Source organism: Coregonus clupeaformis, chromosome 4 (assembly GCF_020615455.1).
Source record: "Coregonus clupeaformis isolate EN_2021a chromosome 4, ASM2061545v1, whole genome shotgun sequence".
In the NCBI taxonomy this organism is placed as follows: Eukaryota; Metazoa; Chordata; class Actinopteri; order Salmoniformes; family Salmonidae; genus Coregonus; species Coregonus clupeaformis.
The window spans coordinates 18498421-18516354 of NC_059195.1; the positions used below are offsets into that span (position 1 = coordinate 18498421).

At 44.3% G+C, this 17934-nt stretch overlaps 1 protein-coding gene across 2 annotated transcripts in view; it reads right to left on the bottom strand.

Annotated features, from left to right (window-relative positions):
• Window positions 1-6432: 6432 nt before the first annotated feature.
• LOC121552009 (sodium-driven chloride bicarbonate exchanger-like) overlaps window positions 6433-17934 on the bottom strand; it is a 70494-nt gene continuing 58992 nt past the window's right edge. For both annotated transcript variants that reach the window (XM_041864728.1, XM_045210364.1), the window contains exons 15-26: window positions 14541-14646; window positions 13765-13926; window positions 13199-13312; window positions 12918-13079; window positions 12569-12820; window positions 12231-12299; window positions 11848-12021; window positions 10920-11042; window positions 10487-10554; window positions 10253-10357; window positions 9716-9733; window positions 6433-7167 (exon numbers count right to left, since the gene is read on the bottom strand). In XM_041864728.1, the coding sequence (XP_041720662.1) occupies window positions 9727-9733; window positions 10253-10357; window positions 10487-10554; window positions 10920-11042; window positions 11848-12021; window positions 12231-12299; window positions 12569-12820; window positions 12918-13079; window positions 13199-13312; window positions 13765-13926; window positions 14541-14646 (1342 nt within the window). In that variant the 3' untranslated portion in view covers window positions 6433-7167; window positions 9716-9726. The remainder of the gene's footprint in view (window positions 7168-9715; window positions 9734-10252; window positions 10358-10486; window positions 10555-10919; window positions 11043-11847; window positions 12022-12230; window positions 12300-12568; window positions 12821-12917; window positions 13080-13198; window positions 13313-13764; window positions 13927-14540; window positions 14647-17934) is intronic.

A 17934-nucleotide genomic window follows, 5' to 3' on the forward strand; every position in this document is an offset into this window, starting at 1 on the left:
TACTCTGGAATACCGCTGGAGCATTGGTCAGTCCAAACGGCATCACCTGATACTCGAAGTGCCCCATCGGTGTATTGAAACCCGTCAACCACTCGTCCCCCTCTCTGATCCGGACCAGGTGATACGCATTGCGTAGGTCTAACTTGGTGAACACCGTAGCACCCTGTAAGGAGTCGAAGGCAGAACTCATCAAGGGCAGGGGATACTTGTTCTTGACCGTGATGTCATTCAACCCCCCGATAGTCAATACATGGTCGAAGAGAGCCATCCTTCTTACCCACAAAGAAGAATCCTGCCCCCAGGGGGTGATGACGAGGGACGAACGAGACCAGCAGCTAGGGACTCCTTGATGTAGGTCTCCAACGCCTCACGTTCAGGTCGGGAGATACTGTATAACCTTCCCTTGGGGTAGACAGCTCCAGGGACCAGGTTGATGGCACAATCATATGGTCGGTGGGGAGGGAGTGACAGAGCCTTCTGCTTACTGAAAACCTCCCCCAAATCGTGATATGTCTCGGGAACCAGGGACAAATCTGGAGGTTTAGCCTCAATCACCTGACTGGGAACCGAATGGGGGCAGGCAGTCTTGAGACAGTTAGCATGACAATCCAGGCTCCAACTCGTTACCTTGCCCGTCACCCAATCGAACGTGGGATTGTGTTCCTTCAGCCAGGGGTATCCAAGGACCAGAGGAACATGGGAAGACGGCAGAATGAAAAATGAAATCATCTCAGAATGATTCCCTGACAACCGCATCTTAACCGGTTCAGTCCTCATCGTGATACGTGCCAGACTACTGCCGTTCAGAGTGGTCGCTTCAATGGCTTCCGGCAATTGCTCCTTGGAAAGCCCCAGCTGTTCCACCAACTCGGCATCAAGAAAGCTTCCATCGGCACCTGAATCGATAAAAGCGTTAAGCGCTAAGCTCTGATTCCTGTTCACCAGGGTAGCCGGGAAGCGGGGTCTGACAGAGGTACTGAGAGGTTGAAACTGGCTCGCTAAAAGTCCTCCCAACTTTAGCGAGCCGGGCAGTTTGACGACCGCCGGGAACAAGTGGAGATGTAATGTCCCGAGCTACCACAGTAGAGGCAGCAGTTGGTCTTACGTCTATGTTGACGCTCCTCCTTGGTTAACCCGTGCCGCCCCACTTGCATGGGTTCCGAATCGGGAGAGAGGACCTCTCCACTAATCCACTGTGGTGGAGAATGATCGATGTGTTCTGGTCCACCACCCGACCCGACTGGGAACTGAGAAACTGATCGATTGGACGGACCCCATTGCTTCTCCCTCCTTCGCTCTCGGACTCGATTATCCACCCGAATGGACAAGGCTACCAAGCTGTCCAGGTCACTAGGCTCCGGATAGGAGATCAACTCATCCTTGAGCTGCTCCGACAGACCCTGGTAAAAGGCCGCTTGCAGAGACTCCTCGTTCCACCCACTCTCCACAGCCAACGTCTTGAACTCAATCACGAAGTCGGCCACGCTGCGAGTTCCTTGGCGAAGCGAAAACAGGCGCCTAGCTGCGTCCCTCCCTCGGACGGAATGGTCGAAGAGCTTCCTCATCTCGGTCGTGAACCCCTGGTATGAAGCCATGCAGGGATCCTGTCGTTCCCAAACGGCTGAAGCCCACTCCAGCGCACGACCACGCAGCAACTCAATCACAAAGGCTATCCCTAGCCTTGTCTGTGGCATAAGAGTAGGGCTGTAGATCGAACACTAGTCCACACTGCATAAGGAAGGAACGGCATCTTCCCAGCTCCCCCTCATATTTATCCGGCGTCGGAACCTTGGGCTCACGGATGGCCACAGCTTCAGAAGCGGCAGGCGAGATGGATGAAACCGGTAGTGGATCCTCCACCGGCCACTTGCGTTGGTTCTGGACCTCCGTCAGACCGGTAGAAAGGTTCCGAACTGACAACGCGATCTCCTGTAGTACCGTGCTATGATGACCCAACATCTTCTCCTGCTGGGTAATAGCATGGCGAACAGAGTCCAGGTCCGCTGGGTTCATTACTGGCCGGATCGTTCTGTCACGGTTTACTAAGCCAGAACCCAGAAGCAGACCAGGACAAGGTAAGTGGTGTCAAAAGGTGAGTGTTTATTTACTGAACCAAGGGTGAAGGGAAATAATCCAGGGAACAGAGCGGCGGCGTGGAGGAGTTGTAGAGGGTCCAGTGGTTGATCCGATGATGGCTCGGCAGCCGCCGACCATCAGGCAGAGGTTGGGTAGAGGTTCCGGACGAGTGACTGTGGGGAGAACACAAACGGAGGTAAGTACCAGGCAGGTCAACAGGGTGCAACAAAACAACAAAAACTAACTCTAGTACTGAGGCTGATACGCCGGCAAAACATACTGTTCATGGCTAACGATCCGGCAGGAACTGGATGTTGGGCCAGACCCTAAGAAGGGTGATGATTAGGCCCAGGTGTGCCGATTGCTGATGGGAAGCAGGTGCGGAAACAAGCGCGCTCCCCGGAGCGTTCCCGAACCCTCGGGAAACAGGAGCTACGACCAGAAACACTCGTCACCAGACAGGACCCGACTCAGACCGCCGGGATCGTTACAGAGTCAGGGTTCCAGCTGCAGCTCATTCACCATAATCACCTCAGCCTTTAAGACCCGGTCAAACTTTCCACTCATCGTCAGATCATAGTCAAGACAACCATATATTTGGAACCTGACTCCTGCCTCCGCTTCACTCCTGCCACCACCATCCTGCTCTCCACTATCGGGCCTCTCCTTTGGACTCACCACGGACACTAGGACATTACGGTACCACACCTGCCCTGACCTGGATCTGTACCCTCCCTGTAACCTGGACTTGCTCTTCCCCATTTATTGGAAACCTGGACTATTGAACATTATAATAAACCTGTTAAAACTTCTCTGGCTTGGTGTACTTGTCTGCATTTGGGTTCTATCCAGTTAAATCATAACAAAAGTCTGACAAACTCCAAGCATTGATTATGCAAGAATGGGCTGCCATCAGTCAGGATGTGGCCCAGAAGTTAATTGACAGCATGCCAGGGCGGATTGCAGAGGTCTTGAAAAAGAAGGGTCAACACTGCAAATATTGACTCTTTGCATAAACGTAATGTAATTGTCAATAAAAGCCTTTGACACTTATGGAATGCTTGTAATTATACTTCCGTATACCATAGTAACATCTGACAAAAATATCTAAAAACACTGAAGCAGCAAACTTTGTGAAGACCAATACTTGTGTCATTCTCAAAACTTTTGACCACGACTGTACAGTGTAACGTGACCTGACCTAGGTTGTGTTTAGACAGGCAGCCCAATTCTGATCTTTTTTCCACTAATTGGTCTTTTGACCAATCACATCAGATTTTTGTCAGAGCTGATCTGATTGGTCAAAAAAACAATTAGTGAAAAAATAATTCTGAATTGGACTGCCTGTCTAAACGCAGTCCTAGTGTATAAGGTTGACTGGTCAACTTGAACTCAAACTAGAACATCCCTGCCTTTATTCACTGGAATTTGCACACACCTTGGCTTTCTCATAGGTCAAAGCATACAGAGTGAATCTAAAAACTCTCACAAATTTAGAATTAAGGTATTTTTGGGGGGGGGTTATGTGTCAAGGCCATTTCAGATCACTAGTTGACTTACTCCAAATCAGACCTTCCAAACAGCATGCAGTAATATTGATGGGAAAATACACATGTTCAAATAAATGTATTAAGTTTGAGTTTTATACTTTCATAGTAAATGTACATATACAAGATACAGTGCTCTCCACTAATATTGGCACCCTTGGTAAATATGAGCAAAACGGGTTGTGAATTTGTATTTATTTATTATTTATCCTCTTGGTCTTTCATTCAAAATATTCACAAAAATCTAACCTTTAATTAAAGTAAAATAATTGAAAGAAAAAATAAATTATTATCATAAAACAAATATTTTTCTCAAATATACGTGAGCCAGAATTATTGGCACCCCTTCATTCAATACTTTGTGCAACCTCCATTTGCCAAGATAACAGTTTGAAGTCTTCTCCTATAATGCGTAATGAGGTTGGAGAACACATGGCAAGGGATCTGAGACCATTCCTCCATACATCTCTAGACCCTTCAGATTCCAAGGTCCACGCTTATGGACTCTCCTCTTCAGCTCATCCCACTGGTTTTCAATGGGGTTTAGGTCAGGGATGGCCATGGCAAAACCTTGATTCTGTGGTCAGTGAACCATTTTTGTGTTGATGTTGAGGTGTGCTTTGGATCATTGTCCTGCTGGAAGATCCAACCACGGCCCAGTTTAAGCTTCCTAGCAGAGGCAGTTAGGTTTTGATTTCATATCTGCTGGTACTTGATGGAGTCCATGATACCATGTATCCTAACAAGTTGTCCAGGGCCTTTGGAAGAAAAACGGCCCCACAACATTAAAGATCCACCACCATACTTCACAGTGGGGATGAGGTACTTTTCTGCATGGCTATCTTTCTGTGTATGCCAGACCCACCTCTGGTGTTTGTTTCCAAAAAGCTATATTTTGGTCTCATCTGACCATAGAACACGGTCCCATTGAAAGTTCCAGTAACGTTTGGCAAACTGTAGGCTCTTGAGTTTGGTGTTTGATGACAGCAAAGGCTTTTTTATGGCAACCCTCCCAAACAACGTCTGCAACTGTGATCCTTGGAGATTTTTTGGCCACTATAACCATCCTCCTCACTGTGCGTGGGGTCAATATAGACACACGTCCTCTTCCAGGCCGTTTGTTAACATCTCCAGTTACTTTAAACTTCGTAATTATTGCCCTGATAGTGGAAATGGGCATTTTCAACCATTGAGCTATTTTCTTATAGCCATTTCCTGATTTGTGCAGCTCAACAACCTTTTGTCGCTCATCATTACTGTATTCTCGGGTCTTTCCCATTGTGATGGATGACTATGGGAACTTGGCCTCAGGTGAACTTAAAAACGTAAAATATGAATGGGAATATACTTCAGTTAGATTTTACTCATAAGAATTTTAGGGGTGCCAATAATTGTGGCACACATGTTTCGGAGAAAAATATTTATTTCATTTATTTCATATATATTTTTTCCAATCATTTTACTTAAATTAAAGGTTAGATTTTTGTGAATATTTTGAATGAAAGACCAAGAGCATAAACAGCAAAGACATTTTTTTCACAGCCCATTTTTTTTTCATATTTACCAAGGGTGCCAATATTAGTGGAGGGCACTGTACATAATAAACAGTAATACTTCAGCTCTAAAGACCAATAACAAAATGTTGTTTTGCAGTGCCATGTTTCCTTACACTGCTTCACGGATTTCTGCCACAAACAAAACTGATTGAGTGACTTTTTAAACACATTTATTCAGAGCTAAGTAAAATTAGTAACAAGAGTTGTAGCAGAGTAGAAATGTTCAACAAGAGATTTCAAAATATTTTGCAGATACTGATACTTTTAAATGAAGCAAAAGGTATTATAGATAAATAGGCATAGCAAATTAGATGTGAACAAATTAATTGTTGGTATTGTATAAAGGAAATATAGTTTAATTTTTATAACAATAAATATAGCTCCTATAAATTTTCCCCTTTGAGAAAAAGTTATATTGCAATTGTTTCTATAGCCATGTATTTTTCCCTTTAGCAGACACCTTCAAGTATTAGTTAAGCTTCATCTTATTATTGAGTGGACAATCATTCCTGGGCACACACAATGGCCCCATGACAAACAACTCAAATAAAATGATACACAAGCATTTACTTTGCAGCTTTAAAATATTGATATACTGCAATAACTGCAACTATTTCAACTTTGGCAGTATGACTATGACAACAAATATTATGATTTAAACTAAAGCCAGGATTATATTTTCTTCTTGAACATTGTTTCAATACTATCTATTTATATGCATGACAGTATTCTACAACGTAAGTCAGTCGTTTTTTACTAAGCAAATGCTCAATGCAATGCTTGCTCTTTGTACAAGAATACATTTCCAACCATAAATAATATAAAAATGCTATTTTCAACTAATCTCTTTACTGGTAGTAACACAATTGCAAAATATTCCAAGCTTAAAGACTATTGCAAATAGCTGAAATCATAATACAATACATTGAATGCTTTACCACAGATACTGTATATTTTATTTGCCTTTAGAGCATTTTCAAATGTAGCTCTTTCCTGCAGTCAAATGACCTAGTGGCCTCATAGGTGAAATGTTATTAATATTTTTCATAATTTCATAATTAATAAAGATTTTTATTTTTTTTACGCCTAAAATCTGGTGTGTCTATGTCAAACGGTTTTGTTATATTTCAGTCTTCTGTGATGTAAGTGTAATATTGGGATGCAAACTCAAAACTTAATACATTTTAACTCTCTATCTGACATGGTACAGGTCTTCTTTTTTTTAAGCCCATAACCAGGTGTATACTTTTGTTTCAAAGTAGATTTGTTTACGACTACCAAGAAACACTCTATGTGACCCTGATTTAGCCCACTGCAGTAAAACGTTAATCAGATGCTGTATATTTCATAAAAGTGAATTAATTAAAGCTGCATGCATACAGTACATTTTGACTTTGCCTATATTGTAGATATATGAATTCATCAATTGTATATACTGACGCACAGTACATAGTCTTTAACTGCAGTATTGTACAAACTTTTTAATCGATTGTTTATCTGGTTGGATAATTTATCAATTTCAAAACAACTGCAATATTATGATTTTGAAAAAATACAAAAACATACAAAATACATACAATAAATTCAAAAACAAACTTAACTTGAAAATAGTTTCTTAAAGTCACAGATACATCCTCGACAGAAACATTCCATTGCTTTCACATTCAGTCAAACTAACCTCTCCTATATCTTGCTGGTATTACATGACATTTAAAAACACAAAAACAACTGAAAAGAAGCTTACATTTCTTTAGATTGCCTCACAAAGAAGCAGCTTCTGACACATAAACTAAAAACACTGTTTAACGCTTTTGAACACACAAAGATTTACAAGACAAAACGTAAAGGAATGGTAAACTGTGGCACACAATATTGATTTGTTTAAAACACAGTGAAGGGGGAAATGTCATAGACTTGTCTCCCTGTCGAAGCAGCCCTTCTGCATCTTTCTCCTCTTCTTCTGTTTCCTTCCACTGTTCTTGAATAAGCTGTGGGTATAAACACTGGCTATTAGTGCTTTCAAGTATACAACTTCAGAACATAGCTTATAACTATCAGCTGTCCAGCTCCAACAATGGAGGTTCTCCATTTATAATTATTTTTAGTCCAGGATTAGACTTAATCTGTGTCCGGGAAACTGCCCCCAAATGTATCATCAACTGATGTTTTAGTTGGGAGGGGCTTTACATGAACATTAACACCATATTTGATATGCTTTAGTAAATCGCATGGTAATCCCCTCCCATACAGAATCGCACTGTAGGTTCCAGGCAGCTGAGAGGTACAGTGGGGGAAAAAAGTATTTAGTCAGCCACCAATTGTGCATGTTCTCCCACTTAAAAAGATGAGAGAGGCCTGTAATTTTCATCATAGGTACACGTCAACTATGACAGACAAATTGAGAAAAAGAAATCCAGAAAATCACATTGTAGGATTTTTTATGAATTTATTTGCAAATTATGGTGGAAAATAAGTATTTGGTCACCTACAAACAAGCAAGATTTCTGGCTCTCACAGACCTGTAACTTCTTCTTTAAGAGGCTCCTCTGTCCTCCACTCGTTACCTGTATTAATGGCACCTGTTTTAACTTGTTATCAGTATAAAAGACACCTGTCCACAACCTCAAACAGTCACACACCAAACTCCACTATGGCCAAGACCAAAGAGCTGTCAAAGGACACCAGAAACAAAATTGTAGACCTGCACCAGGCTGGGAAGACTGAATCTGCAATAGGTAAGCAGCTTGGTTTGAAGAAATCAACTGTGGGAGCAATTATTAGGAAATGGAAGACATACAAGACCACTGATAATCTCCCTCGATCTGGGACTCCACGCAAGATCTCACCCCGTGGGGTCAAAATGATCACAAGAATGGTGAGCAAAAATCCCAGAACCACACGGGGGGACCTAGTGAATGACCTGCAGAGAGCTGGGACCAAAGTAACAAAGCCTACCATCAGTAACACACTACGCCGCCAGGGACTCAAATCCTGCAGTGCCAGACGTGTCCCCCTGCTTAAGCCAGTACATGTCCAGGCCCGTCTGAAGTTTGCTAGAGTGCATTTGGATGATCCAGAAGAGGATTGGGAGAATGTCATATGGTCAAATGAAACCAAAATATAACTTTTTGTTAAAAACTCAACTCGTCATGTTTGGAGGACAAAGAATGCTGAGTTGCATCCAAAGAACACCATACCTACTGTGAAGCATGGGGGTGGAAACATCATGCTTTGGGGCTGTTTTTCTGCAAAGGGACCAGGACGACTGATCCGTGTAAATGAAAGAATGAATGGGGCCATGTATCGTGAGATTTTGAGTGAAAACCTCCTTCCATCAGCAAGGGCATTGAAGATGAAACGTGGCTGGGTCTTTCAGCATGACAATGATCCCAAACACACCGCCGGGCAACGAAGGAGTGGCTTCGTAAGAAGCATTTCAAGGTCCTGGAGTGGCCTAGCCAGTCTCCAGATCTCAACCCCATAGAAAATCTTTGGAGGGAGTTGAAAGTCTGTGTTGCCCAGCGACAGCCCCAAAACATCACTGCTCTAGAGGAGATCTGCATGGAGGAATGGACCAAAATACCAGCAACAGTGTGTGAAAACCTTGTGAAGACTTACAGAAAACATTTGACCTGTGTCATTGCCAACAAAGGGTATATAACAAAGTATTGAGAAACTTTTGTTATTGACCAAATACTTATTTTCCACCATAATTTGCAAATAAATTCATAAAAAATCCTACAATGTGATTTCTGGAAAACATTTTCTCATTTTGTCTGTCATAGTTGACGTGTACCTATGATGAAAATTACAGGCCTCTCTCATCTTTTTAAGTGGGAGAACTTGCCCAATTGGTGGCTGACTAAATACTTTTTTTTCCCCACTGTATAATGGGATCAGAATCTCAGACAATGTTCATGAAAGAGCAGTTCTCACAACTGAGATGTACTAATATAATGACACTCTCCAGCTATTGCGTAATGGAGCCTGCAGCTAGTATGCTGTAGTGCTCCTTGCCGAACTGCCCTTCACGGCCATTGGCTGAGGCATAGTAGATTGGGTAGAAGGATGATTGTCATGCTAGCAGAACCTGATTGGTACAGCAGCATCATGCAGTCAGAGATGGCTCCTACATGCACTTTTCATCCTTGCTTTCTCAGTCATGTCACTTTAGACTGAGCAAATTCATTCGTCACTGCCTGTAATATGCTGGGTTTATATTCCAAGCAGTGAAAAGGTAATGGACTTCGCATCCATAATATTTATCTTTGCCTAACATTAGCAGTCATCAAAGAGTTTTAAAGAGCTGTGCTCTCCCAGTGTTCAACTCGAAAATGCATAATGTCGAGGCCATGACAATTTGAAGGATGCTAAATAAGCAGCATCTAATTTCAACCCAATGGTAAATTGAGGAATTAGACCTTGTACAATCCTGCCTCATATCATGCAAAGATAAACACAATTATTTTATTCCAAAAAGTGATGGTCACCAAATGGAGTAAGGAGGAGTAAATGGCACGGGGATCAGACTCTTACCTCTGGGGGGTTCAGCATCTAAGAGGATATAAGGGAGTTTATGACAGAGATGGAATGGGAAAATACAGTCAAGAAACTCATCAGCTCTAAAATGGAGAGACAACTCCTTTATACAGTGAATAAGTAGCATCTAGTTTCAACTGAATGATACATCTGCAATTTCGTTCATATACAGTAGCAATGACATATCAATATCCTGAAAATTCTCTATATGAGCATGGAACTTGGTCAATATGAGGCATTTTATGAATTCAATGGTACATTGTCATCAGTTTCCATTATAATGGTTATAACACAATGTCTATTCAGTATAGGAGGAATCCTAACTTGAGATAGTCTCAACAAACTCCATATTTTCACAAGGATTGATGCCATGGGGAAATTTGCAAGAAAGTTTGAGTTACATGCACATATCTTAAATTAAGACACATTTTTACACAAACTGACAGAAGAAAAACAAAGTGACGTTTTAAATACAAAAATGTATCAACTCCAATGTGCTGATTTTGGGTATACATGTTTGAGGCAATGCGATACCTTTTTGAGTCTAGCTCTTTTTTAGAGTTGTTGGAGTTGACATTCCACGTGTTTCCAAAAGAGCCTTTGGACATTTCATCCGTGATGTTGAGTGCGGATTCACTCCTAAAAAAAAAACATATTCATGCATAATAATACACAACAAACCGTCAACTATTTTACAACCAATGAAGCTTGAAGTCTTTTTACAGTATAAAAAGGGAGATATAATGTTATCATAATAGCCTAACTTACTTTTGATATCCTTCTAATGGCAATTGCACTACTCCCTCTTCCTCTCCCAACATGCTTTGCGCCTCCTCCTGATGAATACGAGAATCAACAGGAAGCGTTTAAACTATAGTGTTAGTACTGTATATAATGAATTGGTTCAAACACATGCAGAAATAAACCATTACAATAAAAGTTACATATCTACAATAAAAAGGAAAATTATTTTGAATTCTTGACATAGCCTTGTTCTGTTCAATGTTCTCTACCTATATAGTACTCTAAATAACCAAATTCATGTTGTTAGTTCAAAAGAATACAAGATAAAAATCGATGACACCATTCAAACCAATGAGGGTTTGGAACTTTAAAGCCAATTATTTCCTAATCATCTTTTTGCAGATATAATCTTATAGTCCCAAGATCTCGCTTTGTTATGTAGATGCTATTTTCATACCTCTTCTTCAGCATCCTTCAGTTTCTTCTTCTTACTCTCTGGCATGAGATCATCCAGCCAGCTCATCTCTCTCTTGGTGAAGAAGCAATCCATCAGCTTCCTAATGAACACCAGAGCCAACACCTGCAAGGAACACAAACACACTGCATTACTACTATTGTTTGAACATTCATTTTGGACTGATGCCTGACTGAGCATTCTACTCAATGCATCATCAATGAGCGCTGATGAACATTTAATCAAAAGTGCATTACAGTGGCTTGGAAATACAACCACATTCAAAAGGAGGCAAATAATTAGTACGAAAACCTTTTGTCATAATTTTGATGTCACCTGATTGACTTTAGATGCAGTATAACGTTAGTTAGCTAGGTTAGAATGAGGGGAGGCCACCGGATTTTAGCTAGCTAACGTTAGCATTGCTAGCTATTTTTGACGAACTTTGCTAGCTAATGACAACATTGCCATCTGTCTAAAGTACATTTGACGACATGATAATGCTGGCAAAGTTGTTTCCTACTAAATATTTGACTACTTGATCAATGTCATCGTATTTACATGTAATTTAAACGAAACAGAGGGCGGCTTGAAAACGTTCATAACAATGGCATGATGGAGGTGCAACCTATGATACTCTGACAAAATTATCTGCATAAATAATACTTGTCCCAGCGAGAACGGCCCATAGGGCAGGAGCCTATCTTCTGTTTCTGGTGCGCATCTATGCAGCTTGATGTACAAGTACACCCACTGGACAGGACGCATTGTTATGTATAACTTAATACAATGGCTATACTGCACATCTCATAGTGGTGCTAATTGTGTAAAACTACAATGTGGCCAAATAAATCTACATGTAGCCGGAATGTCTTGTATGAAATTTAGCCTATAACCCAGGGAGAAAGCTAGGAGAAAGGCATTTGCGAACCATCATGGGGAAGACGATGGCATAATTGGAGGTCTTGATGACCCAGAGCATGACCAGGCAGCTGAGCTGGATGATGGTGAAGAGGTGGACCTTCCTCATGGGAACGTATCTCAGGTAGATGAAGTCTGGCTGGTGCTTGGCTGGCATGCCAAACAGCTTCAGACGGTCAAAGAACTGATGAGCAATAGAACAAAGGCTTACATTACAACCTCAGGAGCATTAGATTCAGGCCAACTGTGTTGAGATAAGTCTACATTTTCTCACATGGTCTTTTTGAACTTCGCTTTAGATGTAAGCCAAGTGTGCTAGGCCTTAGCATTACAAGCCTATTTTGACTGAGAGTGTACAGAAACTTTATCAGAGTGTGCTTAGTGATATCTTACCTGTATTCCTCTAAGCGAAGATGCTCCCATGTACAGGAATACTCCATACAAGACAGGCATGGGAATATACTGAAGGGACGAGAGCAATCATATTATGTTTAAGTTATACAAGCATCAATAAAGACAGGAAACCGTCAAAAAAGTGGGATAGAACCATATAAAAGGTAATGGTGTAAATTATCTGTTCACTTTGAGGCACTGCAGACTAATACTCTGGGTGCAAAATAAATACAACTTGTGCAAGACAGAGACACTTATATTACAGGGTGATAGAAACCGCCTTTGGACAGTCCGGAGGCTAGAGCCAACACAATGTGTGCTCAGAGAACCTATCTGACCTTGAGCACAGAGGTCATGAAGACGGAGCAGCCCATGAGCAGGAAGATCATGAGGCCGGTGAAGCGCTGCTCCCGGATCCCCAGGAACTTGGGCTGTTCCCCGGGGGCCGAGCACTCCGACTCCAGCTTCAGACTGTTGACGTGGGAGATGGAGAGCACGGTAGCAGCCACGAACCAGGGCAGCCCCATGATGGAGCACACCCCCAGCATGATGCCCACCACAAACAGATCCAGGTGGTACCCACAGCCTTTCTGTGGGGAGGGAAAGACAATAAAGTCCAACTGAGAATACACTACTCAATACTTAGGAACGGCCATGACCGAGTTTGGAAACCCTGGCCTACAGTACCTTTAGTTTGTGCTCCTTCCTGTTGATGATGACTGCGGTGATCTGTTGGTCCATAAAGATTAGGATAGTGCAGAGCAGAGCAGGGATCACTGTTACTAAGGTGGTCCACCAAGGGTTTCCGCCTAACGGGCTGATCAACCAACCACGGTCATCTCTGGTCGGCTGCAAGAATTTAGGTTATTGGTAAATATTGTATCTACATAGCATGCACATGTCTATAGTGTAGAGTATTTTGAGTAAAAATGTATAATCACGTTGTAATATTTTGTTATCTAGCTCACCTTAAACACACTGGGGACTTTTAGTTTTGGAGATGGGACCCCTAAGGCATAGTCCATCAGGACCATGGTAAAGATGGTGATGAACACAGCAAAGTCACTGATGACAGCTCTCAACTGTGCAAGAGAGGGGTGCATGTCAATTGTCTGGTCTTAGCACAGGAATAATCTATATTATTGTTTAATATCAAACTACTATGTCAGTCACAGATTACAGAGGAAAATCAAACACTGAGCACCTTGGTTGTGGATTTAATTCTCACATGGGCCACTCATTTTGCTTGAAGAAAAAAGGGGGTTCTGTGCTCAAACAACGGGAGAAAAAGTGCTGCCTTAAACCATAATAGAATCCCAAAGAAAGTGGTGTGACACTCTTCTCCATTAGAAACTATTTTATTACACGTTTTAATGTAAACCACCACAATCAGACAGTATTCACATATGACCACTAGAGTGCTCCACTGCACCATAAAACTCAGCAGAATGACAGAAACCCTGTCTGCAGTCTACAAACACATAATAGATACAAATGAGTGGGATTATAGTAGGATCTGGGTCTGCTGCCTTACCTTGGTGGGGAAATAACGGCTGAACTTGAACTCTTTGAGGAAAGCCGACATGAAGACAGTGGAGAAAAAGAGAACGACAGACCAGAAGAGAACATCTGGAATGTAGGGTCCATGAAGGCCACAGGCGCTGCCCACAAATTCCCCTCGCCTCTTTATGCAGTCCTGCAACAACAGGTGGAGGAGGGTATTTAGTCTGTTATACTGCATGTGGGGTTAATACTGTATGTATGACAACAAGTCATTCAAAACATGCTGTGTTACAGGGTTGGGGTCAATCCATTTCAATTCAGTCAATTAACTGAAATTACAATTACATTTTTTTCTCAGAGCATTGAGGGAAATTGAAATTGGAACATCCTAAATTTAAATGGAATTGACCCCATCAATGCTGGGGTTATAGGGTCCTGCTAGGATAAGAGCATCCTTGTCCACAAAAAGGTAAATTAATACTAAAAATGTGTTTTTCTGATTTGGCATGGCGTAATCCATCCACATGTCCTTCATCTCCTACACTGGGCCAGCTCCATCTGGGAGAGTATGCCACTTTGTGTGGAACAACCTAAATGTGCTATTTTCTGGTCTCTACTGCCATTCATTAAAATAAAAAATACAATACAACATTTTCTTTTGTGTATAGGGTAAAACGTTTATCCTCAACATATGACAAAACCTGGAAAAACCATGGGACTAACTCTGGGTTCTATTTATGTATGCATCATTTTCCTAATTTTGCTTGGTCCTATGCACAAATTAAGCCACACACTCTCATACAGTACCTTGACCTCAAGTGCCTCCCAATAGATCTCCGAAGCAGTGATGTTGTTCTGCTCCCAGTACCGTAGGGTGGCATTGCTGGGATCCGGAGGTTCAACACATGAACACCTATGGAAACAACAGAACACTTCACCATCAAATCCCTTACTGATTACGATCATCTCAAATGATTTGTGGGATTTCTTTCAAACACAATTTAAGATATTGCTGTCATTCTGAACTCTAAGGGACGGTTTGCTCGACACAGATTATTACTAGTTCTGGATTAAGATGCATGTTAAGAGACCAAGAAGATCATCAAGGACCTCAGCCACCTGAGCCACGGTCTGTTCACTCTACCTTCTAGCAGAGAGAGATGCATCAAAGGTGCATCAAAGAAAGACAGAAAAACAGCTTCTATCTCCAGGCCATCAGACTGTTGAATAGCCATCCCTAGCCACCGGGTACTCTGCCCTGCAGTTTGAGACTAATGTGCCATGTACACTACCAGTCAAAAGTTTGGACACTGTCACGGTTTCGGCCGAGGCTGCCTCTCTTCCTTTCTCGGGCAGGCTTCGGCGTTCGTCGTCTCCGGAATACTAGCTGCCACCGTTGCATGTTTCTATGTTCGTTTGCTTTTGTCTGATTGTTGTTACACCTGTTATCGTTTAGTGTAATTAGTGTCCTATAAGTTCTCGTTGTGTTTGTCTAGTGTTGTGTGTGATTGTTTTCACTGTCGTGCGCTTAGCTTTTGTATGTACAGTTTGCTCGGTTGAGCTGCTCTCCATTCTGTGTTTTTGGAGTATTTTGTCGCACGTATTTTGTGCGCCCGCTTTATTTCGCCTGTGTGCGGAGTTTCTCGCCTCAGGGCGTTTGTTTTCGTGCTGTGTTTTGTTGCCAAACAACTAAAGTCTTTTAGACTTACTTTGTGCGTCCTGCGCCTGATTCCACCACCACACCCACCTACAGCTACACTGACAGAATCACACACCCTACTCGATGGAGTCAGCAGGAGCCGCAGCAGCACAGGCGACGTTGGAGGACAGGATCCGCGAACAAAATGACCAGATCCTGCGGATTGGGTCCGCACTGCAGGAGGTGATCACCACCATCCGAGGCTGGGAGACCCGAGGGACTCCTCCACCGCCATCCTCCCTGCCCGCACCATCGGCAGGTCAGCCCATTTCCGATCCGGAACCCAGAGGAGTTCGGCTCTCGCTCCCGAGGGCCTACGATGGGACCGCGGCCGGGTGTCAGGGATTCCTTCTCCAGGTGGAGCTTTACCTGGCCACCGTGCACCCGGCGCCCTCGGGACACGAGAGCGTGTCCGCCCTGATCTCCTGCCTTTCCGGGAAGGCGTTGGAATGGGCCAACGCAGAGTGGAGGAGAATCGACGCGAACACCATCACCTACGACGAGTTCTCCCGCCGCTTCAGGGCGGTGTTTGACTCATCCCCGGAGGGGAAAGCGGCGGGGAGCGTCTGGTCTGCCTCCGGCAGGGGAAGAGGAGTGCCCAGGAGTTCGCCTTGGAATTCCGTACTCTAGCGGCGGATGCAGGGTGGAATGAGCGGGCTCTCACCGATCACTACCGATGTAGTCTACGCGAGGACGTCCGTAGGGAGCTGGCCTGTAGGGACACCAGCCTCTCGTTCGACCAGTTGGTCGACATGTCCATCAGGCTGGATACCCTGCTAGCTACCCGCGGACGTCCCGAGGGGGTCCGTCCATTTCACCCTCCAGCGCCTCCGAGCCGTGCCCCATGGAGCTCGGGGCGCTGGCGCTAGAGAGAGGAGGGGTCGGCTTACGGGGGGTCCATCTCCTGCACCAACTGTGGTCGGGGAGGACACACCGCGGCTAGGTGCTGGGGATGGCCTCCTAGGGGAGAGGACGACAGGTCCCGCACTGGGGAGTCCTTCCAGGTGAGTAGGCGCCCCACTCACCCAGAGCTCTCTGTTGCACATTTCTGTATACCTGTGCGTTTTCCACAGGTAGCACCTCATTCCCAGCATAAGGCGCTGGTAGATTCAGGCGCGGCTGGGAATTTTGTTGATAAGAAGTTTTGCTTAGCCTTAGGGATTCCCCTTCTCCCTGTTGACGTTCCCTTCCCCGTTCATGCCCTAGATAGCCGTCCGTTGGGTACGGGCTTGATCAGGGAGGTCACTGCGCCACTTAGGATGTGTGCGCAGGGGGGTCATCAGGAGATGATCCAGCTATTTCTGATCGACTCGCCTGCGTATCCGGTGGTGCTGGGCATGCCCTGGTTGAGTACCCATAACCCATCTATTTCGTGGCAGGAGAGGGCTCTGATGGAGTGGTCTGCCCAGTGTGTGGGTCGATGTTTAGGCGTTTCCGTAGGGGCTACCTCGGTGGAGAGTCCAAACCAGGTGCCCGCATTGCACGTTCCCCCTGAGTATGGGGATTTGGCTATTGTGTTCAGTAAGTCGAGGGCGACGCAGTTGCCTCCCCATAGGCAGGGAGATTGTGCGATAGACCTCCAGGCAGGAGCTGCGCTCCCACGGAGCCATGTGTATCCTCTGTCTCAGGAGGAGAAGAGAGCTATGGAGACGTACATAGACGAATCTCTGAGACAAGGATACATACGGCCCTCCACTTCCCCTGCGTCCTCAAGTTTCTTTTTTGTGAAGAAAAAGGATGGAGGATTACGCCCGTGCATTGATTACCGTGGTCTCAATCAGATCACGGTGAAGTACAGTTATCCACTCCCGCTGATTGCGACCATGACGGAGTCATTGCACGGGGCGCGTTTCTTCACTAAATTAGATCTCAGGAGCGCGTACAACTTGGTGCGCATTAGGGGGGGCGATGAATGGAAGACAGCCTTTAGTACCACCTCGGGCCATTACGAGTATCTTGTCATGCCATACGGGTTGATGAACGCTCCTTCAGTTTTCCAATCCTTCGTGGATGAGATCTTCAGGGACATGCAGGGGCAGGGGGTGGTCGTGTACATCGATGACATTCTCGTGTACTCGCCTACCCGAGTCGAGCATGTGGCCCTGGTGCGCCGAGTGTTGCGGAGACTGTTGGAGCACGACCTGTATGTCAAGGCAGAGAAGTGTCTGTTCTTCCAGGAGTCGGTCTCCTTTTTTGGGTTATCAGTTGTCTGCGTCAGGGGTGAAGATGGAGGTAGACCGGGTGTCAGCCGTGCGTAATTGGCAAACGCCAACCACTGTGAAGGAGGTGCAGCAGTTTTTGGGGTTTGCGAATTATTACCGGAGGTTTATCCGGGGTTTTGGACAGGTGGCAGCTCCCATAACGTCTCTTTTGAAGGGGGGTCCGGTGCGTCTGCAGTGGTCAGCCGAGGCGGACAGGGCGTTTGGGAGGCTGAAGGACCTGTTTACCTCGGCTCCGGTGCTGGCGCATCCGGATCCCTCTTTGCCATTTCAGGTAGAGGTG